The 17,886-nt window shown below is 45.3% G+C and overlaps 1 protein-coding gene across 3 annotated transcripts in view; it reads left to right on the top strand.

The window, feature by feature from the left end:
• Nucleotides 1-2,028: 2,028 nt before the first annotated feature.
• The window catches only part of Zscan2 (zinc finger and SCAN domain containing 2), a 19,908-nt gene continuing 4,050 nt past the window's right edge, over nt 2,029-17,886 (top strand). Inside the window, exons 1-2 of one of the 3 annotated variants that reach the window (XM_034488755.2) lie at nt 2,029-2,190; nt 4,266-4,775. In XM_034488755.2, coding sequence (XP_034344646.1) covers nt 4,370-4,775 — 406 coding nt within the window. In that variant the 5' untranslated portion in view covers nt 2,029-2,190; nt 4,266-4,369. The other 2 variants (XM_034488754.2, XM_076936709.1) reach the window with 2 other exon arrangements.

Genomic DNA, 17,886 nt, shown 5'->3' on the forward strand with positions numbered 1-17,886 from the left:
TTCTTCTTCCTCTTCTTCTTCCTCTTCTTCCTCCTCCTCCTCCTCTTCCTCCTCCTCCTCCTCCTCTTCCTCCTCCTCCTCCTCTTCTTCTTCTTCTTCTTTTCTCTCTCTCTCTCTCTCTCTCTCTCTCTCTCTCTCTCTCTCCCTCTCCCTCTCCCTCTCTCCCCACACCACCCCTGCCTTTCTCTGTCTTTACTACTCCCTCAACTCCCCTCCCCATGCCCTAAATAAACTCTATTCTGGCTGGTACCTCAGGGGGAAGGGATGCCTCAGCATGGGCCTGCAGAGATACCCCCTCCACCTTACCATACCACACCTCTACCAAACATCTCTGGCCTTTCTTTTTCATAAAACACAAAACAGACGATCTTTGGGGGTGGTGATAACTCAGAATCTATACATAAAAAAAACTGGATGAACAAAATTGACTGGATAGAAATTCAGATTTGGGGCTGGAAAGGTGGCTTAGTGATTAGGAGCACACACTTGCTCTTGCAGAGGACTGAAGTTTGACTCTTAGCACACACGTTGGTCAGTTCATAACCTTCTCTAATTCCTGTTCCAGAGGATCCAATGCCTCTGGCCACTGGGTATCCAAACTCATATGCACATTCCCACACAGAAACACATAATTAAAAATAAAATAAACCTTTTTAAAAAGCCAAATATGGGGCTGTAGAGATGGCTCAGTGGTTAAGAGCACTGGTTGCTCTTCCAGAGGACCCTGGTTCTGTCTCTGGCACCCACATGGCAGCTCACAACTTCTGTAATTCTAGTTCCAGGAGATCCAACTCCCTCAAACCAGTGCACATAAAATAAAATTAAATAAATAATTTTTTAAAAGCCAAGTATCATTTTAAGTCAGAAAAATGAATTTATTTTGCTGTGTGTATGTGTTTGTGTGTGCATGAGTGTACACATGCACACAAGTATTCTATGACTCTGTGTCTAACAAGAACAGAAGGGGGAATCAGATTCCCTCGAGCCAGTTACAGGGAGTTGTGAGGCACTCATATGGGTGCTGGGATCTGAACTTGGATCCTGTTGATGAGCAGGAAGTGCTATTTACCAGTAAACCATTTCTACAACATTCAAATTCCTTCCTTTGATAGACTACTAGAAATCGAAAGACAAAATGAGAAAACAGTAGTTACTGGGTCAGCAAGATGGCTCAGTGGGTAAAGGCGCATTTTATCACAGACCTCGAAGGATGGTTTATCACTTCCCCCTTACATTTCTTTCCTGGGTGTCCAGGTAGTTACTTTCCTGTTTTTATTTAGTATGGAGGCAGCCATTTCTTTTATAGCAGCAACCTTGGCAACCAAGGGAACCCTGAGCTGACCCATCTGGAGAGACCACTATTGTTCTTTGTGTCCTGTTTTAGGAGGCCTGGTCAGTCATTCCCTCTCAGAGCTCACCTCCTGCCTAACAGTAAGGCAGGCTCCAAGGAGTAGGCTATAGAAGAATAGGGCTTACAAAGCAGAGAGACGGGGCGGGGCTTTCGTGAAGACGCAAGAATACCACGTGTGAAAACAAAGGGGTGTGCAACAACCGAGTGCATGTGCGTAGCAGCAAATTTCAGGGAGAGGTGCGAGCTTGGGCCACAAGGGACTTTGCGCAGATTTCTTCTCTGCTTAGAGCTTTTGGCTCTGGAGGGCCCAACAATATCATTTGACAATTCTCAGCTGAAAAAGACTGATAAATTCACCCAGCTTTCATTTTTTTAAATAGATAAATACATGCAAGCTTTAGAGAATTGAAACTGTCTCAGGTAAAAGCTTTGGGCAGTACTAGAAGACAGATGGCTAGTCCTGGGACTTCCTCTGCCTCTGATCCTGAAGCATTGCCTAAAGTTATCAAACCCTCTCTTCACTCAGGTACAGAAGTCTACTCGTCTCTGGGTGAACTACATTTCCCATAATGCATCGGGTCGAACTTCCCTCCCACCGCCCAGCTGTTTTCACCAATAGTGGAGCAGAATTTCAGGAACTGTTTTAGACATCCAATGAGAGTGGCGATGGGCGGGCCTCTCCCGTCCATTGTTCTCTGTGCCCCTTGGGCTTAAACTGAGGTGACTCCGAGGGGCCGGGCCGGGCCTGGCCGGGCCAGAGCAGACCGAGGGGTGCTTTTGTGCGCAGAGAGATAGCGGGAACAGGACCTGGTCCCTGGAGAGGCGAGCGGGAGAGGCAGGTCTGGAGCCGCGCGCCCGGCGGGGAACAGCCATTGAGACGAGCGAGTAACGGGCCTGGAGCCAGCTCAGGGCAGCTTGGGGGAGGGGCGTCGGTGTCCGCCTCCGGCAGGCTGGACGCTCAGCTCTGCGTCCCGGTTTCTCGGGGCCCGCGGGCTTCCGCTCACACCAGAGCTCCGCGTACACGAAGCCTAGGTGCGCAGGTTTACAGTGGGAAGGGATGCTCAACGACATCCCGCCGAGCCTCCTCCTTGACCAGATGGGGAAACTGAGGTTCTGAGGGGGCGTGTCGTAGCCAGGTTTAGCGAATGAGCTCTCTAGGTTCAGTGTTCCCCGGCTGTCCAGGAAGAATTACGACGTATTTGTGTTTCACGTAGTCATTTGGACAAACTGACATTGGGAACTTCAGTTTTCTTTCTGTTGTTGCTGTTCTGTTTTTACTTTTGATATTTTCATGGGGGAAGGCATGTTATCTGATTCTATGGTGTAATGATTTTTAAAAATAAATATTCATTGCTTTCATAATACTTAAAAGGTTTTTTTTGTTTGTTTGTTTTTATGGTTTTTCGAGACAGGGTTTCTCTGTGTAGTTCTGGCTGTCCTGGAACTCACTCGGTAGACCAGACTGGCCTCGAACTCAGAAATCCGCCTGCCTCTGCCTCCCAAGTGCTGGGATTAAAGGCGTGCACCACCACTGCCTGGCACTTAAATAGTTTTTAATTCCACTGCTTTGAATATTTTGTAGAGCTACTAGTCAGGTCTAGGACCCACCCTACTTCCCCCACAGTGATCCCTATGGATGTTCATTTAAAAAGGAACTGGGCATGGCTGTTCTCAGTACTCAGGACAGGCAGATCAGGAGTTCGAGGCCAGCCTGAGTATATAGTGAGATCTTGCTTCAGAAACAAAACCAAACAGAATGTCTGTACTGAACATGGTGGGACATTCTCTTGTTATTATTCCCAAACAGTACAGCTGCCAACTATTTACATATTACTTACACTTCGGTATATGTTTGTCTAGAGATGATTGAAAGTATTTAGTACACCATTTTATTTAGAGCACTTGAGTATTTAGATTCTGGAGTCTGGGAGATTCCCTGAAGATAACCTCCTTTGAAATATAGTGCTAATGCCTTCTAGTGAAGCCAGGAGCACCTTGATATCTGATCCATTACTAATCATTAAGATGTTCCATAAGATAAGGATGCATGTTATCTACTAAGTGGTCACTGAGGTTGAATGACTAACCTGTTTGTTAGGTCCCTTGCTCTGAAGGAAGTCTGAACTGACTTAGGGCAGGATATGTCAGTTCTGCTTCCCGCAGCCCAGATCACTGCATTCCCACTAGTCTTCCTTTAGTCTTCTGAAAAGAGCAATGCCGTGTGTGTGCGTGTGCGTGTGTGTTCTGGGGGTTCCTATACCCTCTTGTTTTGTTTAAATATCTACTAGGAGTTTCTACCCCACTTCAGACCATATTGTTCCCAGAGAAAAGACATAGAAACCTTTAGATTCATAGTAAGCTTAAGAGCATTAGAGCTGGGCAGATATCAACCCTCTATGCTATTTTATCAATTTCCTTGTGGTGATCCCCAAAGATATCACTTGCCATGTTCTGCCTGGGCCGCTCCTACTCCATCAGGCCAGCCCTCATGGCCGAGGGCTCCTGAGCCACCTACCCTATGGTCACTTCCTTCTTTCTTTTTCTTCATGACCCCTACATCAGATCCCAAGCCTGGGAACCTTTGCTCCATCCTCTCTCTCCTGCCCAGCCCTCTCTATTAACCAGTCAAGGCTGAGTTGGGAGGCAAGGTTTACAGAGCATTATTTGGTGTACGTGAGATCTAGTTGAGGGCAACCAGATCTTGGGGGCCAGTACTTAGCATTTGATTACGTAGGAGTATCAGGCTAACCCCCTTTGCATGCATATGTATATGTGTGTTTGTGTGATATTTCTTTTGCCATAGAGAGTCACTGTTTTTAGGAGTGAGGCAGCAAGCCTCTGTTGGTTTTGAATGTAAGAAGGCTGCTGTGGGATAGTTTCCTTAGTGATTCTGGTTCTTTGCCTTGTTTCTCAGCAGCATTTCTTATGGAGATTGGAGGAAAGACAGCTTTCTCAGAGAGCCTGGCTGGAGACAGGTGTGAGGCTTGAAGCCTATGTGACCATCCAGGAAGCTGGACAATGGCAGCTGAAGTGCCAACAGTGACCACTCCCCTCAGCCCTTTGGTTCAGGTACCTCAAGAAGAAGAAGATGAACAGGCAGAAGTTACCACTATGATCCTGGAGGATGATTCGTGGGTACAGGAAGCAGTGCTGCAGGAGGATGGCCCTGATTTGGACCCCTTTCCCCAGAGTGCTGGAAAAGGCAGCCCCCGGGAGGAGGGTACAGCTGAGGGTTCTCGGGGTGCCCTTGTCCGATTTCGGGAGCTCTGTCGGCGCTGGCTGAGACCAGAGGTGCACACTAAGGAGCAGATGCTAACTGTGCTGCCAAGAGAAATTCAAGCCTGGCTGCAAGAACACCGGCCTGAGAGCAGCGAGGAGGCGGTGGCCCTGGTGGAAGACTTGACCCAGACTTTTCCACACAATGGTAAGATGCAGAACCACGCAGGGAAAGGGCAGGAACCTTTGAGGTGGAGTAGTGTCAGAGTTTGGTGTGTGTGGCATTTGTCTCTCCTGCTGTCTCTGCGGCACTCAGCAAGATCCAGCTCTTAATGCTGCCACCTGTGCAGTGGCAGTTCCAGCGTCTCAGTCTGAGGGACTTAGAGGGTTGTTCTTGAAGCTCCATTTGCATACTAAACATAACTTTCACTTGTTTATTCCAGGGGTTGGGAAGTTTACTGAGATCAGGGGATGATGGTAAATAAAATGCCTGCCTAGCATGCACAGGAGGTTATCTGAAAGCTAGTTTTCAGTTTGTGATTTTTAATTTTTCTTGCTATAGAGAAAGTGTTTCTTCTTCCTCTTCTTTCTTCTGCTTCTTGATAGGGTCTCATTATGCAGCTCTGGCTGGCCTAAATTCACTAATGTAGACCAGGCTGGCTTCAAACCCACAGAGATCTGCCTGCCTGCCTCTGCCTCAAGAATAAGACATTCTTCCCTTAAGAGGAACAGAACATTTCTGTTGGTTTGCAGGTATAAGCACAAAAGAGACCTCTGTAACCCACCCCTTGGTTTCTTCAGTTGGTTGTAATCTTTCAAATAGCTCCAGCAATTAGAATAAAAGCATGCAATTTTTTTCCAAAATGGTCATTTTATGAAACCATGATAAACAACAAGTAAATTGTCTGGGCTTTCTGTGGTGTAATGTCATCTTAGATCCTTTAAAGAGTAATTGGCCAGACTTGGAAGGGCATACCTATTATCCTAGTACTTAAAATTGAGGCAGGAGGATTGCAAGCTAGGTCTCTGTATATAGAATAGATTCCATCTGGAGGGGGAAAAAAAGGTAATTCCAGACAAGCTCTTTATAATAGTTACTATGTTTACCTGCTTTGTTAGTAATGAGTTCTGAGCCGGGCGGTGGTGGCGCATGCCTTTAATCCCAGCACTTGGGAAGCAGAGGCAGGTGGATTTCTAAGTTCGAGGCCAGCCTGGTCTACAGAGTGAGTTCCAGGACAGGTAGGGCTACACAGAGAAACCCTGTCTCAAAAAACCAAAAAAAAAAAAAAAAAAAAAGTAATGACTTCTGGACCCTTGTCTAGGTAGCTGTATTGTTTGCATTTGGCCTTGGGCTGCACACTGTGCTCATGTGATTATCAGGTATCTACTTCAGTTCTGGCTTCCCCTAGAGTAATTTCTGGGCCCATAGGATGTGGCTGCTTTGTGCTGATGAAGTACTTCAGGAATTCAGAAGGGAATGTAGAGGCCAGGTCAGAGAAGGCTTCGTAGAAGACATGGACCATGAGTAGGAGGTTGCAGACTGGAGGGAGCTGACTGCTGAGAGGAGCTGTAGGCAGCCAAGGCTCTCAAGTGGGGGAGCAGAGGAAGTAGGTTTCTTCAGTTTTAGAGCTGGTGAGGTAGGCTTGCCGATTGGAATGGAAAGTGTTTTCAGGAAGTGGTGTGGGAGTTTGGGGGAAGGGAGGATGGAGGTTTGAATGAAATGCCATGGGCCTGAGCAGGTTCTTGATCTAGGGCCTGTGGGGCACAAGAGGAAGCTGAGCTTGGCAACAGGATGTAGGTTTGACTAGGTGGGAGAGACTAGAGGTGGGGGCCAGTCAGGAAGCAGCCTGCTCATGGGGGTGTGCAGTGATGAGTCTGGCCGAGGACAGGATGTGTGAGACAGGACTAGCCTGAACAGCATCTCTGGAGTGTTCTCCAGCCCTCAGTCTGCCGGAAGATAAGTGAATTATTGTCCTTAGAGGAGGTGTAACCTACTTTAAGATCATGCAGTCGGTGTGAGGCAAAACCAACTCATGTTCTTAAGCATGTCATCAAATGAGGGGTCCTGACAATTCCTAGTGAGGTGCTGGAAGGAGGAGACCCCAACAGGGATTGTGGCAGAGTGACTCTGTACCATCCAGTCTGGAGGACTTAGCCAACTGGGAAGGGAGAGCATGAGGAGAGGGTAGTTTAGTGTTGGGAGCTGACCTTTAGCAGAAGGCAGCTATCAACTTTGCAGCCATCTCGAGCCATATACCCTGACATGAGACTTGTTTTTCAACAGCCTACAACAGCTGAGCACACTCTGACAAACATCTTGTTTATCCCACATATCTTGTTTTGCTGTTTAGTGACCCCAGCTGCATGGTGTCCATGGTAAAGAGTCTTCAGCTGTGTTCCCCTGCTTGCACTTATAAATACCCAGGATTTTCTTGCAAGGGAGTCAATGAGAGACAGTAAACGAGACTTGACTACACACCCTGTCTTGTCTCCATTCTTCGAGTCTCTTCCCCCTCCATCCCCTCTCTCTCTTTTGATTGAAGGACTTAGCCCCAAGATGTGGGATAGTGTGGACAGCAATGTAGTGGCTCCAAAGCGTGGGGCAGGGCGGTCCTCAACAGTTTAGAGCAGAGGCTGTGACAGCAGCCAAGGACAGAGAAATATGGAGAAGTCTGTCCTCAGAAGGTCTGGGCTTAGAGGACTGACTGACTAGCTCCTCACTGGGCACCTTAGAGGAGTGGGATTGTCACTTGACAGATAGAAGGCTCAACAGCTTCACACAGCTGTCCTTCTGTTGAGCCAGGATTCAAACTCAGGTCTGTTTGCTTCAGCATGAGTTTATAGGCACTAAATTTTATTTGAAGTGAAGAATTTTAATTTCTTTGACTTCGGGGTGTGCTTGAGATCAAGCCTAGGAACTGGATCATGTGAGGCAAGTGCTGTATCACTGAGCTGCACCAACACCCAGTGACTTAAGTAATTAATCTTTGAAACTGGATCTTGTGTATTCCAGGCTGGTCTAAAGTTTGTTTGTAGTTAAGGATAAACTTGAACTTAAAAACATTTTCTTTTTTAGGGCCGGGTGGTGGTGGCGGCACACGCCTTTAATCCCAGCACTTGGGAGGCAGAGGCAGGCGGATTTCTGAGTTCGAGGTCAGCCTGGTCTACAGAGTGAGTTCCAGGACAGCCAGAACTACACAGAGAAACCCAAAAAAAAAAAAAAAAAAAAAAAAAAAAAAAAAATTTTTTTTTACTTAATTTTATGTGTATGGGTGTTTTGCCTGCATGAATGCATGTGTACCATGTATGTGCCTGGTGCCCTCAGAGGTCAGAAGAAGGCATCAGAGCTCCTGGAACTGTGTTTATGGACCACACTCTGAGCTGACAAGTGGGTGCTGGGAATCGAACCTTGGTCCTCTGGAAGAGCAGCCAATGCACCAAGCTGCTAAGCCATTTACAGCCCCACCTTGAACTTTTGATGGGCCTACTTCACCAGATGAGACTGTAGATGTGTGCTGGCATTCCTAGTTTTTGTGGTGCTAAGGCATCAAACCCAGGGCTTCTTGCCTCTTTGGCAAGCAATCTACCACCCTAACTACATCTTTAGTCAGTTTGTGTTTTGAGACAAGGTCTCACATTATAGCCTAAATAGGCCTTGGTCTTATGGTAATCCTCCTGTTTCAGCCTCCTGAACTCTGGGACTACATGATATGCTACCACATTTGACTTAATTTTATACTTTGTACAAAGAAGAAGAAAGGAAAGAACTTTCTCTGTTCAGACTCCCCTTGCCTTCTGATGGCTGTGGCAAGTTTATAATGAACTTCAGGATTCCCAGTTTATCTCAGAGGCTTGGTCTGTTTGGTGATTGTTTATTTGGGGGCAGTCACAGAGCAATGGATGCTATGTCTCAGCAGGTCTGAGGTGACCGCAGGCCTCACTGCAGCTTTTCAGTGCCTTATTTTCTCTGAGGTGGGGGATTCTCCATAGGAGAATCAGGAGGCTACCCCATGACTTCTGCTTCTCAGGTTATCTCTGATAACACATTGTGCCCTTCTTCCTCATAGCCACTCACAGGAATCTCTACATTTTCCTTCATTCTTCTCAGACATTGACTGCCTGATACCAGTGGCCTCTATTCTTTTTTTTTTTTTTTTTTAGATTTATTTTTATGTATATGAGTACATTGTAGCTGTCTTCAGACACACCAGAAGAGGGCATCATATCTCATTATGGATGGTTGTGAGCCACCATGTGGTTGCTGGGAATCGAACTCAGGACCTCTGGAAGAGCAGTCAGTGCTCTTAACCGCTGAGCCATCTCTCCAGCCCCTCTATTCTGTTTCTTAAGATAAAAGTCTTAACCAGGAAAGGGCATTTCTAGGCCTGGTTCGTCACTGTGTAATATTTGACTAAGAGGCTCCTCTGGGTGTATGCACTTAAAGTGTCCTGTGACTCCAACTAAAACCACCCCTCTTATAGTTTACATGTAAAGGTCATCTCTATTTGGTCAAGTGGCCCCTGAGTTTTAATTCCATTACAAGCCCTAAATCAGGCTTTGGGATTTCCTGACTGAATTTCTGCAGTAGTCTCTCAACTAACCCTCTACCCTCTTTGCTGCGCACCAGATTCCTCCACACCTCCCAGAGTAGTCTGCCTGCAGCTCCACAGGCTTCTCCCTCCTTCTTCTGTGGGACATTTGCAATCTCTTTCTCTTTGTGTTTTTGTTATTTGCTGGCTTTTTGTTTTGAGATGAGGCTTCACTATACATTGTGTCTAGCCTAGGCTGGTCGTGAGCTCATTATGAAGCCCAGGCTGACCTTGAACTCATCCTCCTGACTTAGTCTTTTGACTTTTTAATCAATCTTGTTTTTCTGTTTATATAAATACTCTTATTTCTTTTAGGAACTTAACAGAAGTCCCAAAGGCCAGGGACCTTATCCACTCTCCTTGTTCTCCTTCTCAGTTCCCTCTCACAGTGAGGACTCAGTGAGTGTTGTTGGGATAAATAAGGGATACTTTTGCACTTACAGGTTGAGAGACCTCTACTTGCTTATTCTGTCAAGGAGACGGACAGATAGATAGCTCTTTCCAGACTCTTAATTCCAGAAACAAGGAACCTTATTTCTGCATCTCCAGCCACCTGCTCCCCAGACAGAGTCTCAAAGCCCAGGATGGTCTCAGATACTCTGAGTTGTTGAGGATGGCCTTGAACTTCTGATCTTTCTTTGCCTCCCTAGAGCTGAGATCATAGGTGAGTGCTTCCATGCCCAGATCACAGTGCTGGGACCAGCCCTGGCTGGGTCCATGCTAGGCAAGTGCTCTGAGCGGCAGCTTTAGCTTCCAGTCTCCCTTTAAAAACAATGAAAGATTTGCTTTTATTTCTAATCATGTGTGTATGTGCTTCTGTGTGCCCTGACACATGAAAACTTGGGATCCTGCAGAGGCCAGAAGAGGAACTCAGATCTCCTGGAGCAAGGATTTTCTTCAGTTGTGGGTACTGGGAGCACAAGTTCTCTGGGAGATCAGTGTACACACGTTTAACTGTTAAGCTATATCTCTAGGCTCATGTCTGCCTTTTTTTGAGAATGCCAAGGTAAGATTTTATTTATTTATTTTTGTTTTTTTGGAGACAGGGTTTCCTTTGTGTATCCCAGGCTGGCCTGGAATTCAAGAGATTCACCTGCCTCTGCCTTCAGGGTGCTGGGATTAAAGATGTGTGCCACCATCACCCAGTTAAGCATTGATTTTAAAGAGGTGTTTTCATTTTCAGTTCTATATGTGGATGTGTGTTTGTGCAGGGGTATGTATATATGAGTGCAGATGCCCATAGAGGCAGAAGGGGTCAGCCGCCCTAGGGTAGTTACAGGTTGCAAGTCTTCTGACATCAGTACTGGGAACCCAACTCAGGTCTACTGCAAGTATTAGACTTTAACCACTAAGCCATCTTTCCAACCCCTAAGTTCTGATTTTGTAAAACAAAATGGGGTCAGGTTCAAACCTGGCAAAGCATAGGCAGGGATACTTCTAAATCTTCAAAGGAAGATTGGTTGGACATCATCTTAGATCTAGGGAAATACTCAGGTCAGTGGGCAAGCCCAGCAGCTTCATTCTCAGAAGCTCCCTCATTCACACCCAGTATGTACGTAATACCTACCAGTAAAGATACTTCAGACAGCAGAGTTCTGAGTGTGGAAGTGTTTCCCACTTCTCAAATTACAGAGGCTCAGGAGATGGTCTCGTCTGTCCGTGTTGGGTAGCCCTTTCTCTTGGTGACCTAGACCAGCCACAGCTGTGAGACAACCTTCACTTGAATAGACAAGGTTGGAGTTGGAAACCTGGGTCACAGAGAATTCTCTTTTGTGGGGGAGGACAGGGAAACTCTCAAGCTGTTGAGCAAGGTCTGATTGATGGAGAATGTGACTGGGAGGCTGAATAGTCAAATCTCAGAATAACGGGCAGAGGAGCCGGCTCAGCAGCTAAGAATACTTACTGCCCATGCAGAGGACCCAGGTTTGATTTCTAGCACCCAGATAACAGCTTACTGGAGCTATCTGTGGCTCCAGTTCCAGGGGGGTTGATGCCCTCTTTTAACCTCCTGGGAAACAGGCATGCATATGGTACATATATGTACATGCAGGCAAGTGCTCAAAATCAAATCTCAGGATGACATCATTGTCAGGAGACAACCTCTCAAGTGACTTAGGGCTTGTATGAGATTGGCCACAGTGTCCTTGTTTGATGGCTCTGTTTTCAGTCCACTACAGACCTGTTAAAAGACCACTCACACTTGGGAGGCAGAAGCAGGTGGATTTCTGAGTTAGAGGCCAGCCTGGTCTACAGAGTGAGTTCCAGGACAACCAGGGCTACACAGAGAAACCCTGTCTCGAAAAACCAAAAAAAAAAAAAAAAAAAAAAAAGACCACTCATACAAAGCAATAGTTAACTTCTGTAACTGGTTACAGATTATTATTGATATAAAAAACAGAATCCTTGTGGGTTGATTTGTTGTCTCTCTGTTTTCTCCTCCTTGGGAATGCTTTGGCGAATGGGATTCAGGTTTTCTAGAAAAGTCCTGCATTTACAGTTAAGAGCACTAGCTGTTCTCTCAGAGGACCTAGGTTTAGTTTCTAGCACCCACATGGCAGTTCACAATTGTATGTAAATCCAGTTCCAGGGGATCTGACACTCTCACATGGACATACATGCACTTCACATGTACTCACACATACATACAAAACACCAATGCACATGAAATAAAAATAAATTTTAAAAAATTATTTGTCTTTTGGTTGGAGAGAGTGGTTAAAAGCACTTACTTGCTCTTGCTGAAGACCTAAACTTGGTTCCCAGCACCCACACCAGGTGACTCACAACCGCTTGTAAGTCCAGCTCCAGGGAGTAGGGTGTAGTGACACACATCTGAAAGCAGTCAGGAGGTGGAGCAGGACGGTTGTAAGTTAGAGACCAGCCTGAACTCCATAGGAAGTTGAAGTCCTTTGTGGAAGGCAGCTCAATGGTTGTGAATTCACCTGGCATACTTAAGCCCTAGGGTAAATCCTAGCACCTGGCCCTCTCCCAAAATTGTCCAAATATTTTACATTTCAATAGTTGGCAGTTAAACTATCCCATGTGTTTCATACCTGAGGCTAGAAGTCATTCATCAAGTTCATGGCCCTAATATTTAAGTTCCAGCAATTCTTGGTATAAAATGGGGACAATTTACCTCTGAACTGTTCTGAGTCCTCTTCCAGAGTTCATCCGTCTTTCTGTGAGATGATGAGACTGAGAAAGACCTTTAGGAGGAAAGGGACCAATGAACTCATGCCCCAGGCAACTCCAGGCCAGTGGCCTCAGGGTGGAAGTGAACACCCTCTCTTGCTCCCTCTGTCTTTCTTTTTTCCTTTTTTCCTTTCCTTTCTTTTTTCTTTTCTTTCTTTTCTTTCTTTCTTTCTTTCTTTCTTTCTTTCTTTTTTTTTTTTGAGAAAGGGTTTCCTCTGTGTAACAGCCTTGGCTGTCCTAGAACTTGCTTTGTAGACCAAGCTGACCTCGAACTCACAGAGATTCACCTGCCTCTGCCTCCTGAGTACTGGAACTAAAGGCATATATCACCAGGCTCAGCTTGAAATAACCCTCCCTTGATAGATACATTCTCTTCATGGAATTCCATTATCCCAATTCATGGCACTGGTAGATATCAAAGGGAAGGAAAGGGGAATTATTAATCTCGAAATTGATAGATTCCTGATAATGGTCACACCTGGTAGCACACACCTGTAATCTCCATGCTGCTGAGGCAGGAGGATCATGAATTCTAGGTCAGAATGGGCTACATAATGAGTTCCAGGCAAGGTCTTCAACCATTAGTACAGTGTTTGTCCTCCTAAATCAGCAGCATCAGAACTGTTAATAATGAAAATTGTACTCCAGAGCCAACGAGTGGGGAACTTTAAGGGTGGGATCAGCCCTCTGGGGTCTCACAAGCCCTGCAGGTGATCTTAGCTTACACTCTAGTCTCCTAACCACTATGCCAGGTCTCTGGGTTTTAAACTTGGCAGATGTTGAAATTACCCAGGGACCTAGAGTCCAGGCCAAGGGTGTTAGAGACTGAACCCAGTGACTTCCATATGCCAGGTATGTGTTCTACTACTGAATGACACCCTAGTCCCCATGCAGAGGTTTTGGGGGCTCCATAGGTGGTTCTGTAATGCAGCTATCAGGCAATGTGGTTTTTTAACTCAAAGGATGGTTCTTGTAACAATGGCATTAATATCAGCAGGAAGCTTAGGAGAAATGCACACAATCAATCTTACTCCAGCCCCAGTGAAGCAAAATACACATGTAATTAGATCTCTGGGTGGCTCTTGTGCGCCTTTAAGAATGAGAAGCCTTTTCTATATTAGAGAGGAACAGGGTTATGGCATTCATACCATTCTTGCCTCACAGATGAGCCAAAGAATCACAGCTTCACTCTCCAGCCATCTTGAAGATCTTGTGATGTTCAGTGGCAACAGCCAACAGGTTATGTATCTGAAGTTTGCTGTACAGCTAACTATCCCCTCAATGACTATAAACACAATGTACATATTCTCATTCTTTCTCTCCCCCCCGCCCCCCGTGTGTGTGTTCGTGTAGACACATATTCCATAGTGTACATGTGGAAAACTTACTTTCAGGAGCTGTTTGTTTGTCTTTCTACTATGTGGGTGGATTCTGGGTAACAAAATTAGGTCATCAGGCTTGGTGGAAAGCTTCTACTTGCGGAGACATCTTAGTGTTCTTCCTCCTTTAAGGAGAGGGCTGTATGTAGCTTAGGTCTTAAACTCACTGTGTCTATAGCCAAGGATAACCTTGGATTCCTGCTCTTTTGCCTCCCTCTTTCGTGCTGGTCTTTCAGGTATGAGCCACTATGCCAGGTTGATAGGTTCTGGAGATAAACCCAGAGCTTTGTGCACACTGGGTAAGCATTCTACCGCACTATGCTACCTGGACAGCTCATATTCTTTTTTCTTTTCTTCTTCTTCTTCTTCTTTTTTCTTTTTTTCTTTCTTTATTTTTTTTTTTTTTTTTTTTGTTTTTTTGTGGGTTGGTGTGTGGGGGGGGGGGGAGGACCTCTGGCTGTCCTGGAACTCACTTTGTAGACCAGGCTGGCCTCAAACTCAGAAATCTGCCTGTTTCTACCTCCCAAGTGCTGGGATCAAAGGTGTGCGCCACCACTGCCCAGCCAACTCACTCATTTTTGTTTGCATGAGAGGTAGCACTGTTAGAGAGGTAGACTGTGTCAAAACTCCACTTCTTCCCGTTGAAGAGCTGGGTCAGCTGTTAAGAGGGCATACTGCTCAATAGTTCAGAAGACCTGAGTTTGGTTCAGCACAGATATCAGGTGGCTCCCAAGTACCTGTAACTCTGATTCCAAGAGAATCCTAAGTCTCAAGGCTTCCTGGATACCTGCACTCACATATACATTACCACACAACATACATAATTAAAAATTATAAAAGTATAACAAGACATAAAACTTCAGGTCTTCACTTGAAATCAAAAGCACATTGAATTCACTTAAATCTTGAATCTATACTATATAGAACTCTTAAGCAGAACTAACCCTACACTGTGAAATGGACGTGGTCATTGAAACTTAAAACTGAATTCATTGCTGTTTTCTAGCCGCTGGGACTGAAGCCGTGCAGTGCATCCCTCCTAGTTGCTGTAGCCTGTGTAGGTCCCTTCCAGCTTGCCTGGACGGCTCTGAGTAGTGATGGGGGCTCCCGTGAGAATGGAGAGGATCTGGTGTGGGCATCAAATCAGTATCCAGATTACTCTGTTTTAGCCCAGTAAGTTGCAACCACAGTGTTGAGACATAGTAGTGTGTCACAGTCAATTGGAAAGACTGAGCCAAATCAAGCCTCTGACTATAAATTATGTAATCATCCCTTACTACCGGTGATTACATCTAAGACACACTCCACTCTGCATTCCTAAAACACTATCTGTATAGCACTTCCCACATACATTCACAAGCATGATAACATTTAATTTATAAATTATACACAGTAAGATTGACAGTAAAGGCTAGAATAGAAAAATTATAGCAATGTTATACTGCAAAGTTATTTAGCCAGGTGTGATGGCAAATGCCTTTATTCCAACACTTGGGAGGCAGAGGGACCTTTGTAATTTCAAGGCCACTCTAGTCTACATAATGAATTCCAGGACAGCCAGGGCTATGTAGAGAGACTGTCTCAAAAATATATATATTTAGAATTTGCGAGTTCTGGAATTTCACATAATGTCATTTGGACTTTAGTTGACTTGGGGTGACTGAAACCTTGGGAATTAAAACAGGAGATAAGGGGGCTATTCCAAACCAAACTGAAGCTTACCTCCATTGGTAAGTGAAACAGGAGATAAGGGGACTGACTATTCCAAACCAAACCAAAGCTTACCTCTATCTTTAGTGTCAGTTTTCTTCAGAAAGGGCCATAGGATGGCCATGGGACAGCCATAGGACCGTGCTGTGCACCCGAGCCTAAAGAATGTGTCAGGAGTGGGAAAGTCAAGAATCATTGCTAGAGCAGCTTATGATTGCAACTCTGTTAAGAGGTAACTGTTAGCCAGACGGTGGTGGTGCATGCCTTTAATCCCAGCACTTGGGAGGCAGAGGCGGGTGGATTTCTGAGTTCAAGGCCAGCCTGGTCTACAGAGTGAGTTCCAGGACAGCCAGGGCTATACAGAGAAACCCTGTCTTAAAAAAAAAAAAGAGGTAACTGTTAACTCTTAAGAATGGCAGTTCAACTGCTGAGTGGACAGATTTTGCATAGTTTTGAGAAAACTAAAATTGAGGGCAGGTGTTGTGGCACACCCACTTAATCCTAGCACTCAGGAAGCAGAGGCAGGTGGATCTCTTGAACTCAAGACCAGACTGGTCTGCATAGTGAGTTCCAGGACACCCAGGGCTACACAGAGCTCCTGTTCTGTTGATGAATATTAATGTGAATATGTCTTTATATCTATATACACTTGCGCGCACACACACACACATATGCAGGAAAATAATATGTTGGCAGTTTATCTTTAACCAGCCAGTTCCCCAGTGATGACACAGAGAGGCTATGATGTATTTACAACTTAAAAGCACAGTACTGAGCAATTATTCCTATAAGCTAGTCTGGATGCCTCCCTGATAAAATCCCCCACAGTACTTGCAGTTTTGGCTCTCTTGGCTCCAGCAGAGCTCTTGAAACTTCTTGGACCCCTCCTTGTGGTTAGTCATCCGCTTCCTTTCTCTTTTCCCCTCCCCTAGCTGAAACTGGAAATCTCTCTACCGCTCAGCACTGGCTGGTCAGCTTTTACTGACAAGAAGAGAACAAATGTTGTGCACTGTTGATACAGGAGAAAGGAGTTTTTCACCATAAGCATTACAATGCCATCCTGTCCAGATTGAAACTAGGTAGTGAGGGAGAGAAACCAGCATTTGAATAATACAAGGGTAAACTTTATACACTGTACAAAATCATTCTGCCAAGATTGTTCAGTAAAAACAAAAACACAACAACAATAACAGCAAAAGAGGCATGGTGTATGTAGTTACAGTTCCAGCCCTGAGGAAAGGCTGATCCCTTCCTCAGGTGAAGGTGGAGACAGGCAGATCCCTGGGCTGCTGGCCAGCCAGCCTAGTCTAATTGGACAAACCTAGGCCAGTGAGAAATGGGATCTCCAACAGTACCTAAGGAAGAGCTGCACCTGAGTTTGCCCTCCTGACTCCACACGCACAGGATTCTCGTTCTGAACTCTTGGCTCTGAGATTCTAATCGGGCAAGGCACAAGGGCTGGAGGAATGAGTAGGTGTTAAGAGCACTTCCTGTTCTTCCAGAGGACTCAAGTTGGATACCCATTCCTAGCACCCATTATTTGGTAGTTCTCGACCACCTGTAAATTCAACTCCAGTGGATCTGATGCCCTCTTCAGGCCACTGAGAGTGTCTACACATGTGTGATACATAGACAGTGGAATAAAAATAAAGACATATTTCTAAGGGAGCTACACCTCTGACTGTCAGGACAAAGATGACAGGCTCACAAGGATGGGTCTGGTTGGTACTGAGGCTCCTAGCAGGCAGTGTCCGGTATAAACAGCACTGTTGACAGCTGGCTGGCAACATCAATGTTTCTGACAGTCATTAGTTCCTAATGGTTTGTATTTCTTTGGGTGTACCTAGTGTCTGTTGGGGCATTAAAGCAATACAGGGCTCAGCAAACCATTTCATAGAGCACAGTATAGTCCAGGTTTGTGGCTGTTCCTCACCAAGCTTCATCCCGTGGTAGATTTTAGTCTCTTTCTCAATAATTTCAATTTTTTTTTTTTTTTTTTTTTTTTTTGGTTCTTCGAGACAGGGTTTCTCTGTGTAGCCCTGGCTGTCCTGGAACTCACTCTGCAGACCAAAATTTATCAAAATGTTTGTCAAGTATTAGTAGGGGGTTGACATTTTCTTTTAAATATATTTATTTATGTGTATGATTGTTTTGTCTGTATGTATATCTGTACCAAGTGCATGCCTAGTGTTCACAGAGATCAGAAGAAGGCATTGGATCCCCTGGATCTGAATTTCAGGAAGTTATGCACCACTATGTGGGTGCTGAGAATCAAACTCAGGTCTTCTTGGAGAGAAGCCAGTGCTCAGCCATCTCTCCAGCCCTAGTTTTGACATTTTCAAGGAAAATAAATGTTTTGTGTCACCAGCCAAGGCTCTAGGCTCTCACTACAGGCAGATTTGATGGTTCTTTTAACTGTTTAGTGACTTGTTACAGTCACTTATGGATA

The sequence above is a fragment of the Arvicanthis niloticus genome, chromosome 1 (genome assembly GCF_011762505.2).
Source record: "Arvicanthis niloticus isolate mArvNil1 chromosome 1, mArvNil1.pat.X, whole genome shotgun sequence".
Taxonomy (NCBI): Eukaryota; Metazoa; Chordata; class Mammalia; order Rodentia; family Muridae; genus Arvicanthis; species Arvicanthis niloticus.